Source organism: Lytechinus pictus, chromosome 9 (assembly GCF_037042905.1).
Source record: "Lytechinus pictus isolate F3 Inbred chromosome 9, Lp3.0, whole genome shotgun sequence".
NCBI lineage: Eukaryota > Metazoa > Echinodermata > Echinoidea > Temnopleuroida > Toxopneustidae > Lytechinus > Lytechinus pictus.
In genome coordinates this window covers 10180933-10201162 of record NC_087253.1, presented here as the reverse complement: position 1 = coordinate 10201162, position 20230 = coordinate 10180933, and the positions used below count along the sequence as shown (strand labels likewise).

The 20230-nt window shown below is 36.5% G+C and overlaps 2 protein-coding genes across 3 annotated transcripts; one reads left to right on the top strand and one right to left on the bottom strand.

The window, feature by feature from the left end:
* The first annotated feature begins 1668 nt into the window (after positions 1-1668).
* On the top strand, positions 1669-2982 carry LOC129267778 (muscarinic acetylcholine receptor gar-3-like). The gene has a single exon (XM_054905404.2). It carries the CDS (start codon positions 1669-1671, stop codon positions 2965-2967), a length of 1299 nt encoding a protein of 432 aa, XP_054761379.2. The 3' UTR covers positions 2968-2982.
* Positions 2983-4406: 1424 nt separating this feature from the next.
* LOC129268819 (uncharacterized) lies at positions 4407-18470 on the bottom strand. 2 transcript variants are annotated; one of them, XM_064104626.1, is made up of 5 exons: positions 18124-18470; positions 16314-16368; positions 13722-13855; positions 8887-9042; positions 4438-7961 (listed from the first exon to the last, which is right to left on the bottom strand). In XM_064104626.1, exons 2-5 carry the CDS (start codon positions 16346-16348, stop codon positions 7111-7113), a joined length of 1176 nt encoding a protein of 391 aa, XP_063960696.1. In that variant the 5' UTR covers positions 16349-16368; positions 18124-18470; the 3' UTR covers positions 4438-7110. The 2 variants fall into 2 exon arrangements, with proteins under 2 accessions (XP_063960697.1, XP_063960696.1); XM_064104627.1 differs by lacking the exons at positions 8887-9042; positions 13722-13855 and having other exon boundaries at positions 4407-7961.
* Positions 18471-20230: the final 1760 nt, after the last annotated feature.

The window sequence follows — 20230 nt, the reverse complement described above, 5'->3', positions numbered from 1 at the left end:
GGTCGCATTGCCAATTGGAGGATCTCCATAGCATTAGTGATCTCGACATTCAAATGCTCATAACTCTTCTATTGCTAGTCCTATTTTACTCAAACTTTTGTTGATCTTATTCTTTGATTTTTCTGCTTTCACAAAAGCTAACATGCTCCAAGAGTTTAATTCTCCTTTAAGATAGTATTATTAAACAATATAATTTGTAATGGTTTTCCAGGGTTACCACACCTTCAGGCTATGCTTATAGTGGCTTTCATTCTGGATTTGTTTTTTTGTTTTAGAAAATACTTTCATGTTCATATTTTTATTGTTAAATATGTTGTTATGTACTATGTATTTTCTTTGTTGTTGTGTATTTGAAAAAGTTGTAGAAACAATAAATTAAACGAAATGAAAAGTATACAGTATGCCTTTTCGTAAGTCAATCGTCAAGTCATATACTGTGCGAACTGTTTTGGAACCACGTAGTCATTTCTTACTAATTGTTGGCTTTACATTTGTATTAAGAGTTTAAGACCATACATTTTATTGGAACTTTTGCGCCATTTAAGGTAATTTAACTTAATTTTTCATTAAGTTATTTAGCAAAACAGTATATAACGCTGGAAATGGTGTCCATGTAGCATTGGGATATTTACATTTGTTCCTAAAAGTCAAATAGTTGCAGTTAGACTGACCAAAACTTGAAACAATACGTACATTTACTTGTTAAGTCAGGTAGCTATAAATACCTCAGATATATGCATAGTTTCAAAAGAAAATGTAAAACTGTCACAGTGTCTATGTAGCATAGGGAAATGTCACATTCGGTGGACACCGAATAGCATATATAGTGACAAGTTTTAAATTTTCCTCTGCAAATAACACTATATGCAAATGAAATCTGAGGTATTTAGCTACCTGACTTAACAAGTAAATGTGCATATCATATCAAGCGTTGGTCAACCTAATTACCATAATTTGACTTTTAGGACCAAATTTAAAACAGTCCGGATGCTACAAGGACACCGTGTGCCTGTAACAGCATCATTTTCAGATTTGCTCAATATCTTCATAAAAAATGAGTTTAAATAGCCCAGAAATTTCAGTAAAATGCATGCCCTTAAGTTGATGCAGATACAATTAATCGATTTGAGCAAACAACTTTTCACTGTGATTATCATTTCAAGTGTTTTATACCACTAATCATTTTTGGTTATGGAAGACTTTCCATGTTTGAAAATTTCACATTTTATTCCTCTCAAGGGCTCTCCATATTCTAGCTAGAGTATTCATATAAATCATGCTTAACTTATCAGTATGATAACGATTTATTTGCTTACTCGAGGGAACTTTTCTTTTTAGAGGGGGGGGGGGGGTGGCATTGACTGTAATGTTATAAATCCAGCTAAATCGCTTGAACAGGGAAAAATATATGTTTCAAAACAAATGTATAAGAGCAGTGAAATGAATATAAATCTACGGCGCATGAAATAAAAATTGTCAATTTGAACTCAATTCATTCAAACATTTTTTAAAAAACCCTTCCGACCTGGCTGAAATTAGCATCCGAATGGAAGACGAATCCCCCTCCCCTGCACTCTGTCAAAACCAGGCGTTGAATGTGATATGAAAATTTATTACAAGCCGTGGTTGCACATCGTTTTTCTGCTTGATCTTACAGTTGGTGCCGACATGGACACCTTCAACGCTTCAATCTGGACGACTGACACGACAGAGGTCACTGATGTATTGTACGAAACCGACACAACCCCCAAAGGAACCAACGGACCTGTTTTCAGCATCACCTTCTTAATCCTCGTGCTACTGGCTGCATCAACCGTCCTGACCAATTCCTTGATACTGGCTGCATTTTATGTCGAAAAGAAACTGCGGACGTACACCAACTACTTTATCCTGAACATGACCATTGCGGACTTCGCGGTCGGAATCCTCTGCATGCCGATCCGGTCAATGATTCACCTCTTTGACGGATGGCCCTTCGGCAAGGTGGCAAGTATTTTCTTCATGGGGTTTCAGAACTCTATTTTGGGTGTGTCCGTTTGTGGCGTTGTGACGATCTGCATAGACAGGTACATTGCGACCTTCTATCCCATTCAGCACTACCAGAAGAAGAGTATCCGCAAGGCTACAGCAGTGAATGTCTTTACTTGGGTCTCGTCATTCGGCCTCTGGATGATGATGTCCACGGCTTGGGACTTCATCCAACCCAACAACCTTGTAACATCCTCCGGTTTCTCCAGACCCAATTATTCCCTCACCTACACGTCTAGCTTGTTCATGTTTGCCCTCCGGTTCGGCTTGCCATTCGTCATCATGACCGGCCTGTACATTAGAATATACTTCCGGGTCAAGAACATAGGTAGTAAGCATCTCACGAAATTTATGAAAAAGAAAAAGACCAATGAAAAGGAGAGTTCGGTTACTGGTTCCGTTTGTACGGACGAACAATTGAGCACTGCAACTGTAGTCAGTTTAGAAGAAGGGTCGACAGCTATTGATCAGATATTTGCACTATCAGGCATGTCCAACAACGTCGAGAAGTCCGAATCATCCAGAAGCATAATCGGCGACGACAAAGAAACTGAAAGCCGCGCCTCTCTTGAATATGGCAAACCTAGAAATGTCTCACCGGCAGTTGTGCCACATGTTGGCAAAAGGCTGGCGGCATCGAAGAGCCAAATTATAAACAAACCACAACGAGAATCAAGGGCCGAGGGACAGAAAGCGATGCGGACCCTGACATTCATTGTCGTTGTCTTCATCATCACCTGGTTACCAACCGCCGTGACCGTCACCATGTACGCCTTCTTTCCAGATTTCTACCACTACATCAAGAATAAAATCAGGCTGTCAGAGATCACACGCTGGGTTGCTTTCAGTAACAGTCTCGTCAACCCATTGGCGTACGCCATGGCTCAGCCCTTGTTTCGACACACCATTGTCAAGATCATCTGTCGTCAAAAGATTTGACCGTCGTAACCTCTTCTTTAACATGCAAAATTGTAAGGGCGTGCGTACTTGAAAAACTAGGGATTGTTCGCTCTGCGACATAGGTAGGATTTAAGAATAGAATGAGTATATTAAAAATGCCCGACAAATAAGAACAACTGGGAGGTCTTTATCGAAAGTTGGTGTACCAGAGCAGCAGTTTCAGAGCTGACAAAAAATTGCAAATATCAAGGGCCGCGGAACGGTTTTGAAAGGTGTGGGGGGGGGGGGGTTAAAACCATGCAAAAAATCACAATCCGATGGTCATTTTTACGTTTTTGTACACGTTTTTTTGAGAAAAAAGTGGGGGAGGATGAAGCCCATCCAACACCCTACCCCCCCCCCTTTTTGCGGCCCCTAAATATGTCGTTTGTCTAGATTCAATTAATAAATTGCTGTTTGATTCACCAATATTCGACAAAGACTTCTTTGTTCTTTGTCATGAAGGGCTTTTGACAATACGTATTTTTATCTTATACACCAGCTCGTAGCCTAAGATCATCACACCAGCAACTTCTTAAGACTCCCGAGACACGTGTAGCATATGGTGCGCGAGCTTTCTCTGCCTCATCACATTCTCTCTGGAATAATTTGCCGTTATATTTAAGAATGATACCATCACTGGAGACCTTCAAATCTAAACTGAAGTCTTATCTTTTCTAATAGTATTAGTTATTGGCACTTTGACACTCATCCAAACTTTCTTTCTTTTCTTGTGCGCCTCGGAATATAATATTTCTAGATAGATGGCGCTATATAAATGCCTATTATTATTATCATCTTCTTGAATCTCCAGTACGTCGCCGTGCAAAAAAAGCATACATAGCCTCCAGCCAATTCACAGTTGTATTATGGGCCCCGTCTTACAAAGAGTTACGATTGATCCGATCAACCTCAAGTATATGGAAATCCATCAATGTCATAATTTTTTCTTTAGGAAATTGGCACAATGTCCTTTGAAAACAAAAAGAAGCATACTAAACTGTCAAGAAAACAGTGAATGTATGAAGATACATCACATCTAGAAAATATCATGAACAAACATGTATTTTAGACGTTGACGTTGCTGGCCGTCCATAGTTGTGGTTGATTGGATCAATCGTAACTCTTTGTAAGACGGGGTTCAGGATTCATTGAAGGGCATGATAATCACGCAACAGGTCGTAAAGATGTTCATAAAGATAGGTACGTCTTCGTCTCACAAAGATTGATCCTATTAATCGCAACTATGGAAAGACAACAACGCCAAAATTTATAATATATTTCAATTCAAAGAATTTCTAAATATTACTGTCTTGACCCATTTTTTGTTTTCGTTACTAAAGGGACGTTAAATACCATTTCGATATGCAACATTATGTCATTGATAGATTTCTATAAAAGAATTTGAGTAAATTAACCACAACTATGGGTACTGATATGCGCTATACAAGCAACGTTCTGTTATTATTATTATTATTGATATGAAGATTTCTCGTTTACCGCTTTCATTAAGTAATTCAAGATTGACTTATGTGCTCTGCAAATCATTTTTACAATATTATTGTTAATAGTATGCTTATTCGTTTTGTGTATATGTTTTATATTCACAATTCACATTCATGTAATAAATCATATTTTTCTGCATTATCAAGATTGGGAAAATTAGTCTCATGTGATCATCATAAACAGCATAAATAGTTTTCCCCGATTATAGTACACGTATAATGCTATCAAATTGCTTAATTTTAGAAGTAGCCGAAGACAAATATTAGTGGCTCAATGTTATACGCACATTATATATATTCTTACAGGCATATTTAACAAATCCCATTTGTGTAAATATAAAAATATGTGTGATATTCAATTGCACAATTTTTAGTCATATAAATATTTGTAAATAATTCATTATTGTATTTTAGTGTTTGTATGAATTGCAACATGGTATTTTTAAAGATTATATTAAAAATGGAAGCTTGCATTCGATAAAGAAAAAAAATTGAAGTTAGTGGCCAGGTCCATCATCAACAACAAAAAGTTGATTTGAATTCAAAACAAAACCAACATAAAATGATTTTTTAAAGGAATGGGATGTCAAATAAGAAATTATGACATTTGAAAGTTAAGTTTAACTTCTCAAATCAGTGATCAGCACAATACGGGTCGTATGTAAATGAAGAAAACTATCACGACACCCACCATTTTTTGTTATTACATAAAATTCTCCCCTTCTAATCTCTGGGACCCGTTCTTAAAACAGCTTAAATGTTCTGAAATTCTTAATTCTAATTGGCTAAATTCAGTGATCAGTACAAGACTTTATGTAAATGAAGAAAACAATGACACGCACCATTTTTCATTTTTTTTTATTTATTACATAAAATATAAAATTCTTCTCTTCTAATCTCTGGGACCCATTCTTAAAACAGTTTAAATCTTCTGAAATCCCTTAATTCTAATTGACCGGTAGTTAATTTGTTATATAAATTGTGCTTTGGTTATTTTGACAAGTCTTTATGACACAGTACCATGAAATGGTGTAAAGCACATCATAGTTTAATCGTACTTATATATACTTACATACCTAACAGTTACAATCACCATAGAATGCAATTTGGAAGAGTGGGAGAATTTGAGGCGATATAACGATGCCATTTTGAGTAAACTTCTGGCTCTTCTTAGCTATCGTTTCAATTCTGAGCTACGTTAGAAAAAAAAAGATAACTAAAAAACAGACGTCATGTGGAGTTGACAAAATAACAATCTGGACGTCTGGCATTGATTTTTTTTTCGTAGAAAGCTTCTGAATGGTGAAAATCTGGGCTATTTCAAAATATTACGAACGATATACCGTACGATAAATTTTGTTTTTCAACTGTTATTTAGACTTTTCTCTGCCGATGATAGGTTTTTATTCTCTCATTACGGATCTTTCGCTCAGCAACGAATGGAGGATTCAAGACCATCACATCAACCTTATTTTTTTCTTTCGCATTCTCATGTTCGTTTTTTTACCTGTACCTACAAATCTTTGATCAATCCTTTCAGGGATCCACACTCAACAAGCCCTGCTTTTCAGTGGATCCCTCCATTTACTCAACTTTATTTTATTGAAAAAAGGGAATTATAACGGTAGCCTTGCAAATTGTTTTGTCGAGAATGATATACATTTTGTTCTATTTCCATTGCATATATTGTTATTGGTTAATATGATTATCACATTATTTAGTGTTTACCATAAACATTTATTTACTTTTCATGTATAGTCATATTGCTTGCAATGTATATTCATTTGTATTGATTTGTATGGTTATCATTTTATATCTGTGTAAATATTTTCCTATGTTGTATCATTGGGTTGAGAAATGAAATAGACTTGAACAGCGTGTCAAATGCTCTTCATGACAAGGAACAACAAAGCAGTCTTTGTCGAAAATTGTTGAATCAAACCAGCAGTCTACTCCTTGAGGAAAGTGCTGTTCATTAATTCTCGACAAAGACTTTCTCGTTGTTCTTTGTCATGATGGGCATTTGACAATACATTTACCATGTTCTTGAATCATCCGTACCTCGCTGAACGAAAAATCCCCGATATCTTTGTTCCTAACCCACCATTAATTGCATTCCAAAGACTGTTGGTATGATACTTGACATTTGTTGATCACTGCAATTCAAACATGCATCTTTAATCTTAACTACATGGTCGCGATGATACGAAACGTGATCAGTGGCCGGTTGCAAACGGAGTTTTAACCAAATGTAACTCTAAAGAATCAAATGCAAATTGATTCTCAACCAACCAGATGCGTGCATTTTGGACTTAGGCCTACATCCGATCGCTTGTAATGCATTTAAATGCAACTCTTTCTCCTACGGGCCCCATATGCTGTTCGCGTATAGCAGCGTTAGTAGGGATATTTTTGACCCACTACGCAGACGCTTTCTGGAACGTAGAAAATCTACTGAAAAAAAATTCGTGAAAAAGAAGTTTTATCAATACAGTACTGTCGTCTGTGACTCTGGACAAATGACATATTTACATTTTTCTCGGCAGCTCCGAATCTTAGCGACGATCAGCTGCCCCGATTCATCAATTTTTGACATAGCCCTTTTAGCTTTTATGTCAAATTCACTGTATAGTCGTTATCAGTACTTCTGAAATACAAACATTGATTTAGCGTCACACATCACAAGTTGAGTTGGGGATAGACATGTCAGCTGAATCCATTCACGTGGCTTGGTAACCGAGTCCACGCCTTCGGTGACGACCTCAACTGCATGGCCAGTATACTTTCTAATCTTCACCTGCCCGTTCTTTGTCTTGATCGCCACGTATATGCTATCCCGCGAATCGACTGTGATGAACTGTCTGGCGTCTTTCACCCCTGGCATCCTACTCACGATGTCCCCACCAGGATCAAGGACAGTGACTGCGTCTTCGTTTCCTCTCCACGAGTTGGTGACAGCAATGTTGCCTGTCCGCATCAAGGCGATGCTCCACGGATCCACGGCCGTTTTCATGGTCCTGGTTCGTGCCCCACTAACAGGGTCCACCACCTCGATTTCTTTAAATCCACGTAGTCCGATGTATATGTTATCCTGTGGGTCGATGCTCAGAGACCGGTGCGTACCAGATATCCGCAGTGCGTACAAAGGCCTGGCCACCGACTGCCTTCCGCGGTATTTGCATGTATATATCTTGACCGACTTCACGTCGTCGTTGCAGATCACCAAGGTTCCATCTCTTAACCGCGTTAGACTTCTGATTTTCAGGTGGTCTAGAATCCTTTCCCGCTTTTCAGTGTCGATGTTGATGATATCGATGCCGCCGGATCTGTATCCAACAGCCACGCAGTTCCCGGGTAACGCCAAACATGCTTTGAACCACTCTGCTTTGTCGGTTGGAAGACCAATTGTTTTAACCAAGTGCCATTCGGCGTTGCCACCATCGGTACTATCTTTCAAATCGATATCTTTGAAGTCCTCGAGAACATCCTCTGTAAAAAGAATAAAAAGGATTATTTCAAGTCAAGTCCACCCTAGAAAAATAGTATAACGCTGAAAATTCAATGAAAATCGGGTGTAAAATAAGAAAGTTATGACATGTTAAAGTTTCACTAGTTATATGAACCAGTCAGTGCAATGCAAATAAGACAGTCGATAATGTCCCTCACTAATTCTAATAGCTGTCTTGTGCATTAGCAGATTCAAATATAATTTGATGTCAGTTAAATCCAGAAATGCATTTATCGGAAAAAAAAATAATAAAAAGTTGGGTTGTATTCTATGCAGTGTTGGATGGATGTGGTCTCTTATTTTTTTTAACGGATCATACGGATGTCTATTATGGTGGTTGATAAGGCCTACGTCAACATCTACTATTGATGAATCTCGACCCACTCGAAATATCGGATACAGAATAGAAGCGAGTTTTGACTTGGAGTCACCAGCGTACCCAGCATCAACTACGACAAAGAAATGTATGGGCCCATGTACAAGCATAATAGAGTCACTATTGTCCCCAGACAATTGGGCCCATGAAATGCTTTGTAGGATCTGATACGCGCCTGCTTGGAGTAATGAGATGTACATTATGTTAGTGGTACATGGCTTTGTTACAGAAATAGTTACAATCAAACGCAACTAAAAAATCCAACACACTTGGTTTTCAACTAAATAAAACAGCGCATTTAGGATCTGATTTTTATTTATTTATTTATTCTTTTAAGTTTCGTTCTAACGCAACGCTAACTGCAACGGGCAGCTGGGGCAGGTTTTCTACAAACCTTTGTTAAGCAGGGACGATTGCATAGCCTTGGTGGACGCCATCATACCCACTCGTCTTGGATAAAATGGAATATCCTTTTTAATTGTAATTTTATCAAGGAAAGAGAGAGCACATACTGATTGAGGTCCTTATACCTTGTATATAAACTTCCTGGGACAGATCCAGGCGTTGTACGTGTTTGAAAGCGTCTGCTAGTCGTTTTCTGATCGCGGCCGGTTTCCCGCTCTGATTTTTTCGCCATCGTATCAGCATCGTTGATAGTGCGCCCTCAATGTTGTTCGGATTGTCGTGTTTAACCCTTTGCGTGCGACGGGCTTCCACAGAAGCCCAGCGAGTTGTTCACTTAGCTACGACGGGCTTCTACAGAAGCCGAGATTTTTTTGGTCTAATTCGATGAAGTTTTTCAGCTTTTTCGTAATTGTTATGTACTAAAACCTCTGCCATTATTTCCTTTATAAACCTATTTCGATAACAGAATGAAAAAAATATACAGCTACGTGGGGAAAAATCCCGAAAATAGGAAATCATTTCAACTTTACCCGATTTTTTCGTTGGATTCAGACGGGGACGAATAAATTTGGTGACGAGCACGTACGCGCGCGCAAAAGGCCTGATCACGTGACATGTTCGGATCACGTGATTTGATCCATATCGTACACCAACATCTTTTCTGCAAGATCGTCACGTAATAAGCTACGCGTTTATTCACCATTTCCGTCTTATTATTTGTTTCATCAAGGAGATTTCACTCTAGAATGATATCTCCTCGGTTTCATCGATCGATTGTATTTTCAGAAAAACAGAAAAGCTTGTACGAGAGTAATGTCTTAGTACTTTGAGCTGATCTCGGTACACTTTTGAACTTTTTCACTATAATCATCTCTCTTCTTCTCATTATTTTTGTCTACTATTCTGTAAAAAAAAAAGAGAAAATAAAGCAGTTTAGCGCACCATTCATCTTATGCTGTTTTCAAAAGGAAAACGTCCATGTTTTTCATGATATCCGCACTACCCGAACAAAAGAAGGTCAGGGCGGCCACTCAAACAAAATCCTTCCGAAAAGAGCAGGATACAGATGGTCAACGCCCCGAACAAAAGGAAGATTAGTGTTTATCGAGAGGATGACTTATTGAATGCTTTTCGTACTTAGCAATACAAAAAGCTTTTATGAATACTTTTTTTTATTTCGACCAACATACCGGAACTAAAAACAACAAACTTTGTCTCATTTACCAACAACTCGTAGGTGCTTATGACATCCGTCAGTGATTCAAAGCGCTTCCCCTTGGTGATGATGCATATAAGGATGAAAGAAGAACCATTTAGGGAAATTGTAGAAAAAAATGTTCAGATGTCACGGAGAACGAGAGAGAATGAGAGACAGAGAATAAAAGGGTTAATAGACAAGTGCGCTTTGCTAAAATCCATGAATATCCACTTAAACGAATAACAACATGACTTTATTTTTGGTTATAGATTACTAAAAAAAATCCCACAACGTTTGTTTGTCGCAACTCGGTCTTCAGACCCTTGTCAAACTGATGACTTTTTTTTATTATTCTTGTTTGACATACCCCTTCCCCCTCCAGATAGAAATGTTCTGACCTGCACTCTAATATTGCTTGTTTGTCTCCTCTCTCCGATTTTCTGGGGTTTTTTCGCCAATTTCTTAATTTTTTTTTAACCGGCAAAAAGCGTGGTAGAAGAGATTCATTTAGAAAAAATCCGACCCACCCGTTTTTGTTCCCGTTACTGCAAACAAACATTTGGGTCGCTTACCCTGGTTAGCATCAAAACCGAAATATCTTATTTCTTACATAAAAAAACAGGGGCCGCTGAGCGTTTTTGATAATGGAGGGGTTGAGCCGATAGTTGGAGGGAGTGCACCGGCTAAAAGAAAAATTACAAATTTATATAGACTTCGGATTTTTTGTACATGTTTGCTGAAGGGGAGAGGACTGAAACTTCCTACCAACTCCGCCGCTTCTGTACTATTAGATTGAACGATTAAAACGATAGAGGCAAAAGTGAATTATATTATAATAATAATAATAATAATATGCAACATTTATATAGCAATTATAATACAAATGTTTCTAAGCGCTGCATACTATTACTATTATGATTTGTTTTAATGATTTATTTATTACCATGATTATTTCATGTGTTTTTGGTTGTGAAATCAAGGAGACACATAAAAAATAGAACAAAACGAAAGAACAAATAAAAAACACTTTTAATTGCAGATGTTATAATTTATTCAAGAAAATCATTTCTCTTACTTTTAGTAGTTGCTAGCATGGCTCTTTTTGAGGGAAAAGTAAAATAAAGAAAGAAACGTAGAAAGTGACAAGGAGAGAGTCGGGAGGTATGATTTCAGACTTACAATTTTAGTCACTCGTACTCGTGTAACTTTGAAATAATTTCAGGATATTACAAATCGAATACTGGTGCGCAAACTTCAGGAAGAAAATTATTTTACTATTACAATAGCTGCGTGGCAAATTGAATTAATTGAGACATATAATTTACGAAAAAAATCTTTAAAAAAATGACTTTTAGTGAAAGATGGAGGCCTCTGTCTTGCCATATCCTTAAGCCCCAAGTTCACAAAAAATAGATTAGTCGTGCATTTTCTTTTGCGATAGATATCTACCCACGTTATTGGAAATGGAAGATGATATAAAATTTATTGTGAAATGAGAGTTACAATACTGTAGTAGTTTTAAAAGATTTTTCGGGACTTTTTTTGAGAACCTGGGAGAAAACCCCCCTAAATTTTCGACATGATGGCAACGATGCAATAGGATGAGAGGCTCACAAATGCAACAATCTCTGATCAATACAAGTTGGCAAAATCGAGGCATACTCTCGGAACGATTTCCGATGAAGAGAGAGAAAGAGAGAGAGAGAGGGGGAGTTAGCAGTAATGTAAAATGACAGGAACTGAGAAGAAATAAATCAGAGAGAATGGATAGAGGGGGATGGGGCGGGTATATACCTCGTAATCCAAATCGGGGAGAAGGAAGACGATACATATATCATTGAAATGAGAAGAACTAAGAGGGGAGGGGATATAGAAATACATTAGATAAAGGAAAGGGAATGAAAGCGGTAGATAATACATTCAGTTACAGGTTAGAAACCAGGGAAAGGGAAAACGAAAAAACAATCCCTTGGTACCGTTTTAAAATACATGTATTTAAATACATGTAGACTACTACACTTTATATTGACAAATGCGCAATAACCCCCCCCCCAAAAAAAAAAAAAAAAAAAAAAAAAAAAAAATCATCTGCCAGTCACATATAATGATTTCAGTAGCTTTCCAGTGCCCCTGGTGCACTTTGAATCCCTGCCCCCCCTGCGTTCTTTCATTCTCTCATCTTATTGCTATTATTTTTGTCTTCTTTATATTTCAAAGGAAATAAATAGAGAATAAAGCAATTTAGAACACCGTTTATCCTCTACTCTTTCGAAAATGAAAACGTCCTTGTAGTTCTTGATCTCGGCACTCCCCAAACAAAAGAAAGTCATGGCGGACGCTAAAACAAATCCCTTATAAAAAGAGCAGGGAACAAATAGCCAACGCCCTGAATAAAATGAAGATTAGTGATTTCGTCAGGATGACCTACTGCTTTTCGTATTTAGCAGTACAAAAAGCTCTTAGGAATACTGCTTTTCATATTACGACAGTAACATTTAAACAATGTAAATGTCTACTTGTTTATTGACAAACCATGCAGGCGCTTAAGAAATGGCAAGAACGTTTTCTTCTTGAGCATGACAGCACTTTATAAAAAAAGAAATACTTCCCCTTTTTGTATACGTTTCCTGAAGGGGAGGGGGGTGGACTCCCGCCTCCTACCAACTCCAACACCCCTGTACTGTTTTAATTGAACGATTAAAAAGAAAGAGACAAAAAATGATACAAATTTTTCATGATTTATTTATTAATTTTGTTTTCGATTGTGAAAAAAACCAGAGCGGTTAAAAAATGAATAAAATGGAGGAACATAATAAAACACTTTTAATTTAGATGTTACAATTTCATTAGATGAAAATAATTTACTTTCTCTCATTGTGACGAACAGTAGTCGGTAGCATGGTTATTTTGGAGGGAAAAAGAAGATAAGAAAAATGAAACGTAGAACGAGACGAGGAGAGCGTTGGGAGGTATGATTTCAGATCCTCTATATAATTTGAAACTTATTTACACCCTTCACTCTTTGAAATTGCAACGGAAAACATATCGAATACTGGTATGTAATCTTCAGGAACAAAATTGTTTTTTTTTAATACAAACCCTAATTTATGAAAAGATACCAAAGACGATATTTAGTGAAACGTTGAGGCCACCGTCTTGAAGCCCCCAAAAAATCACAAAATAGTTTCGGACTTTCGTTGCGCGGCATCATCATCGCACTTGCAAGGGAAAATTCGCGCTTTTTTGTTCATTCTGGAAAATAAAGGTATATGGTATGCTGTGATTTCACCCAAAACGGATTATCGTTGTAATTATACACTTTGCAAATGATCTCTCTACAAGGAGGTAAAGAGACAATTCATGAGTAGCGGGACAATAGGCAATGAAAAAAAAGCACTAGAGCAGACAACAAAGCGGTATCGATCGAACCCGACCTGTCCGCGCGTGCTGATTGCCCTTACGCATTTTTGTACACAGTGCCTATTGACTTGGGGGAAAAGCGAAGCTTTCACAAAATAACACGACTTTTTCCTCATAAATTTCTTAACTATTCTGTTGATTTGAGAAGCGAAACCTGTATTTCTAGAAAGAAAAATGTCTGATCTTTCATCTTTACATTTACTAAAAATCCTGAAAATACATCAGTTTGGCGCAATTAGCAATTGATTGGGAAAACACCGCCACAGATCCAAATACCAGCAATGTACAAAAACGGCTCCGCCGCAGGGAGAGGTATCGGGATTCGCGGGTCCGCACGCAAAGGGTTAAAGTGGCTGAGTTTGGAGTCTTGGAAACCCAGTCTCAGTCCCAGCTTATAATAATCCTCGGGGTATAGCTTAGACGCTAGTTCCACCAACTCAAGGTCCCTGAGATCATCGTCATTTGGGTCTTGAGAGCTTATGGGATAAAATGAACCAGTATTGAAAATCATTCTTTAGAGTGGATTGTTAAAGGCTTGCTGGGAAGTTTCATTATTGTGTTAATTTATGGCTTTCAACGCAGTAAATAAGATCGCATTGATAAGTCAGAAAGAATTTAAAAAACCAGCAGGATTCGAACCTCTCATCTACTGATTTAGAGTATTATGTCATTGATTGGAGTTCTCGAATCTGTTCATTTTTAAGGCTGCCATTCTCTACCTAAGCAAGAAGGACCTCAAACACTTCGGTCATACTGACTTATGGTAACATTCCAGCGAATATTGGAAATTATTGTGGCTCGATAGTGAATCATTTCATATTTAATGTTGGTAGGCCTATTCTATTGGATTGATACCAAATACTAAGAAAATGGTCCATATTGGCTCGGGATTTTTTTTCTTCAATATGTAAATTATTATGATTAGATTACTTGAATTATTGCATATTTAATGTTGGCATTTTACTCCAGAAATAAGTCTGACCTAAAATACTTATGAATCGTTCGACCTGTGGAATACGTATACTAATATTGAAAATCAATATAGGAATAATTTAATCATTTCATATGTAATCATGTGGTAATCTATTAGATTGACCACAAATTGTTCCGTATCATACACATTGGAGGTGTATTTCCACAAATATTGATAGCCATTGTGATTAGTTTTTAGTATAATCAAATTTTATTGTTGACATTCTATGCTAAAGCAAGACTGACCTCGATCACCTACAAATCGTCCATAATGATGTGGGGGTACATTAATTTTTAACGAATATTAGTAAGTTATCAATTTATTCAAATCGTTCAAAAAGGGAATAAATAAAAACGTATAAGGAAGAGCACCCAGGACAAATCTTAGTAAACAGAACGAACAGGGCCATCATAAATAACATTGAGTATAATAACAAAACAGCATATAAAATACAAATACAGTACATTACTGTAATTACCAGGACTTGAACGTACTTAAACAAACATGGAATTGTAATGGAAAGCTAATGTTGAAGAAGAAGAAAAACAAGAGCTAAAGCGATTGAGAAAAGGAGGGGGGGGGGGATAAAAAGAAATAAAAGATGGTACATACAAAGATGAAATAAAGAAAATTAGTGTGACCTCCGTATTGATTGCACTTAATACTCCAAAACATTTAAATCGCTAGTTTTCAACATTATTTTATTTTTCTACCTTTAAAACGCAAGTTATATTATGGTCCGTTTATATGTTATAATTATGTTATGGGGAGGCAAATTTATTTTCATATGCATTAATTTTAGAGTACCGAAGTATGACGTCACCAATCTTCTCTTCCACATCCTGACAAATTCAACACCACACCCCGGCAGAGCACGGTGGAGTACCCCCTAAGACCCCAATAATAATTGAGTCATTTCATATGTAATTCTAGCATTTTATACTTTAACTAGACTGATCCATACTGAGGTGCATTTTTCATATCTCCCAGCCCCTTTGGTAAATTAGGCAAAGTACAGTTCATAGTGCATAAATAATAAATTGCTGTATACCTTGGTCCTGTCTTACAAAGAGTTACGATTGATCCGATCAATCTCAATTCTATGGAAATCCATTATTGTCATAATAAATATTTTCTACAAGAAATTTGAACAATGTCCTTTGTTAACAAAAAAAGAAGCAAACTGATTTGTCAAGAAAACAATGAATGTATGAAAATACATCATAGTTAGAAAATATTTTGAACAAACATGCATAATAGATGTTGACGTTGCTGGCTTTCCATAGTTGTGATTGATTTGATCAATCGTAACTCTTTGTAAGAGGGGCACAGGTTTGAGAATCTGCAAAGGTGTCAAATGTTGTAATAAAATATGGTCAGCTTCCACGTGAAACTTGATACCATTGAGTGATTTGTAAAAGAGCACACCGGGTTAAAAACCATATGACTTGTATTGAATGTCTACCAGCAAAAACAAACCATAAAACGCGGATTTGGCGTTATTTTGGTAAAACGAGAGCATGCATGCTGTCATGAATATATAAATGACATCACGTCTCCATTATCAATTTTTAAACATTCTAAATTGTTTTAACATTAAAAAATAATACAACTGTAAATTATAGTGTTTTCCTTGTTCAAAAAATATGTTAGAGCAAAAGGGGATCTTATATCTGAAATAGGTAGTCAATGTATATCAATAATAACTACAATCATATAGTAGTAGCTGATCGAAATAGGAATAAAGTAAATTTTCATCCGATTTTGCTACATATTATTATAATTAAGGTTGTATTATTATTATTATTGCTATTATCATTATAATTATCATCATTTATATTGTTGGCAGTGCTAGTATTTTCATCAATATCACTATTGCGGATGTTGCTGTTATTATCATCATTAAAAGAATTTAAAAGTATGGCCTATCGAAATTTTAATGTACATTAAAATATACATACCTCTCCCACTGTTGTATTGGTGAAGACGAAGCCATGTGTCAAAATTAAACGGGCTCTACAAACAATGATGAATATTAAAGGGAAGAGATAAAGAAAGCACAGATATTACAAAACAAATAGTGCGTGACATGTTCGGTTCCCTCATTGACTGCATACCGACTAGGATGTGCAGATAACTATTAAGGAAATATAAAATTCAATCACAATATAATTTGACATGCGATTAGATGATGTCACTTTCATAGTTAGACTCAATTATTTTTCTCTCCGTCTTGATTCAAATTTATTTTGTGTGTGTGTGAGGGGGGGGGGGGTGTCTTGGTCTTTAAAGGGTGACGTCAGATAATTAGACCAGGGTATACATACAGACAGGAAGCGTTCATTTCCGTGCACAGGAAAAATGTGGAAACTCGTTGATGAATCCGTCTGTTTTGGCTATTCATGAAAAAATACCGAACTGTGATCATTATGAGGATGAGTTTTTTAGCTCACTTACGACTGGTCATCTCCAAATGCTAATAGGCAATATTATTTCAATTTAATTGTGTGACGTCAAGGTTAATGAAGAATCACACCCACATGCGTTAACATTACACTATAGCTGTCTAGTTTGTAACATAACACGGTGCCAAATATGCTATACCAAAAGCACCATGAGAACATGGGAACTGAAATGACATAAATGTAACACAAGTTACGTGAGTTGATCAATGTAACATAGTGGTTTACTTTTAACCCCAAGTTCTGGGGGGTATTGTATACACACACACACACACACCCTCACACACACACACACACACACACACACACACCCTCATTCTCCCTCTCTCTCGCATATGAATACATAGGCCTATATTTAATTTAACAGGATATTTCATGTATTGTTGAGTGCATAATGGAAATATGAATAACAGCTAGCTTTTGTTTGCTAGCTGGAATATCATGTCGGTGGATACGATGAATGAGACCATATATACCTCCCGTTGTGTGTAAAACTAATTACGTTCTGGAATAGGCATAAACGTTTGGATAATGCGAATTAATGATATTCATCAAACACTGTTGTGTTAATCTTCCTGTACATTTTTACATTGAGAACCAGTATACCCCGGTTTCAAAATTATCTTGGTTCAACACCTATGGTGTTGTGAAAATTGGTTCTTACTTTAACACATGTACTTTGGTTTTATGGTCGATCCCTGTGTGTAATTGTAACACCTCAGTGTGTGGTCATCTATAGGGACATAAATTGGTGTCAGGTTTAACACGTACCCTATTGGATTAAACCAACGTCCTGAAATATATAGGCGTACATTTCTCTATAAAACGGAATGAATATTTGAATACAAGTGAATATAAACCATGCAAATAGGGAGTTTGATAAGCCACGGAAGTTCAAACACGGTTCAGCACTATATGGCACTGCACATTTTCCGGGACATTTTCGACAATGCAAACAAATTAATTCTATCCGTCAAGGAAGATATGGGCCTAATAAAAATAGTGATATTGAAACTTATGCGTAAGTTTCTTATACGTATCAGAAGTGTTTTCTGATCGCAATATGTGCAACGAATACACTCAGTTGTTAGACTCTGTGATTTCTGCACAATAGAAAAACTGTTGTGTGCAATATTAGTTCTATCTTTGTGAACTTAACCACTGATAATGACTAAGCCTATTATTAGTTTTCATATTTATCAACCGTCCAATAGGACCTGTAGCAGTTATTTGTAATAAAAAAAGCATGATTGAAATGGTGATTTTGATAATAAACTGTTAAATGAAATCAGAATACATGTGAACTTACCTTAATATATATGCATCCAATGTCCGAGGAAGACTGTAGTTCTGTCCCATAGCTGAATAAAACGTTCTTGTACATGTTGTATGTAATATGTATTTCTCAGCACTAACATTGGGGGCGCCATGAACGGTATCATGATAAATACTCCTGTATATACGGGTGCCAGGTAAAAATGGCAGAGGTAATACTATGGCAGAGGTAAAAATGGCAGAGGTAAAAATGACAGAGGCAAAAATGACAGAGGTAAGAATGGCAGAGGTAATCCGGGGGGATGGCCAGTCATGCGTGACCCCAAAAAATGCGTTTAAAGGGGTGTTATCAGTTTTAGGCGCGGGCCACACGAGCACTCGTTAAGGGTACTAAAACACCGATTTTAAACAAAAAGGGTGGTTTTAAAAAAGATCGGTCAATCATGGTGTATACGTAAGATAGCAAGTAACAAAAGTAGTGTAACGAACTATATTCATGTTGCAAACATTGTCATATATTACCACTAAAAATGTACAATTCAGGTTTCTGAATTTTGAAAAAATAAAGTTTTCTAAAAATCATTCTGACAACGAAAAAATGAAAGAAGAGACATTGAATTTTAACTCAAACAATTATGGGCAACAAATGTTGCGAACTTTTTATTTCCTGATATTTGAAGTTGAACGTGGAAATTTTACCTCTGTAACTTACGTTACTATGCTTATTTTTCATTGACCATATTCATTCTTTGAAGAGATGGACAATGCAAATATCCGTCCATTATCAGATACTTTCAAAGATCTGACCATTCTAATTTCAAAGTATCTGACTATACTGTCTTCCATTTTGATGAGTTACTGCTACCGTGAATTATGGTATTGATAATTGTGATCCAGGTTGTAAACTATGCAAGTTAGATTGTTCTTTATATTATTCTCATTCTATCATATACAACTTTCACATAACTACCAAAAGTTATTAGTTGGATTTGTCAAACATATATTCTAAAACAATCTCTATCATCAATTGACAAATGAAGAAGCGACTGTTCAAACCTTGGTAACGTATGTTACGCATATGAGTCACGTATGTTACAAATATTAATCACTAAAGAGAAGAGTAATTTTAAGAGCTTTTCTAAATATCAAGAATACCAATATTTTGCAAGACTGCGTCTATATAAGTATACATCATTATATCTGGCTTAAACGTGAAAAATGTGAGGGATATCACGCGAGCCTGTGAAATTTATGAGAACATCAGTACAGTGTTATATATACATGTATATGTACGCATGAATACCACGAGTTTCATTAAAACAAATACCAAGAAATGTGTACGTCTTTCAACAACAAGTATGCATGGTTTGCATAATAGTCACAACATAAAGAATTGTGAATTATCGGAAGATTAATTCAACTATAGTCAACGGTAACGTATGTTTCGAAATTGAAGCATTCGAAAGTGGATACGTAAATACACATTTTCTCACGACTTTTGGGTTGAGAGTAAAACTAATGCATGACACCCTGTTATAAATGCAACAATGATAAACACACAAAGGCATACCTGTCGTACTTTGTAAGCATTTTTTCAGATACAGACCATATGGAAAGGTTAAAGGGACAAATTGCAACCACAAGTTGTGTCCATTAGAAGCAAAGTTCACTTACATATACAATTTCTTTTACGTATGTTACATCGTTGTAAAAAACATCAACTGTAAATTCACAAATCGTTTTTTTTTCTGCAAAAGGTAAATGTAATTTTGCATGTTACACTTTGGAGGAATATAATATGCGCACAATGCATTATTTTCACCAACGCCAAACAAATGTAACAAAGAACAATTAAGTTAAATCATACAACTGTATGCTTCATTTAGTCCAAGTTGTTTCCTTTAGAAGAAAAGTTCAGTTACATATATAGTTTGCTCAAACGCTTTGCTTCAAAGATCATGTGTTCCTTTTCAATTGTAGTGGCTTGCTCACGTGAAATACAAAACTTTCTTTTTGATAGACGCCGTGGAGCTTCGATGTGACAAAGTACCCGGTCACGTGCCACCCATAGTTTATCTTCTCTGACTGGCCATTTGAACGTGTTTTCTTGCACCTTCCCACTCCCTGTGGCCATAAAACTG

Excerpts from the sequence above, each read along its gene's own strand:
- LOC129267778 (XM_054905404.2), top strand. The coding sequence starts at position 1,669 with ATGGACACCTTCAACGCTTCAATCTGGACGACTGACACGACAGAGGTC.
- LOC129268819 (XM_064104626.1), bottom strand. The coding sequence starts at position 16,348 with ATGGCTTCGTCTTCACCAATACAACAGTGGGAGAG. Across the intron at positions 13,856-16,313 it reads CCAATACAACAGTGGGAGAG|CTCTCAAGACCCAAATGACG; the intron begins GTATGTATATTT and ends TTATCCCATAAG. Across the intron at positions 9,043-13,721 it reads CAAACTCAGCCACTTTAACC|ACGACAATCCGAACAACATT; the intron begins CTTTGCGTGCGG and ends AAAGGGTTAAAC.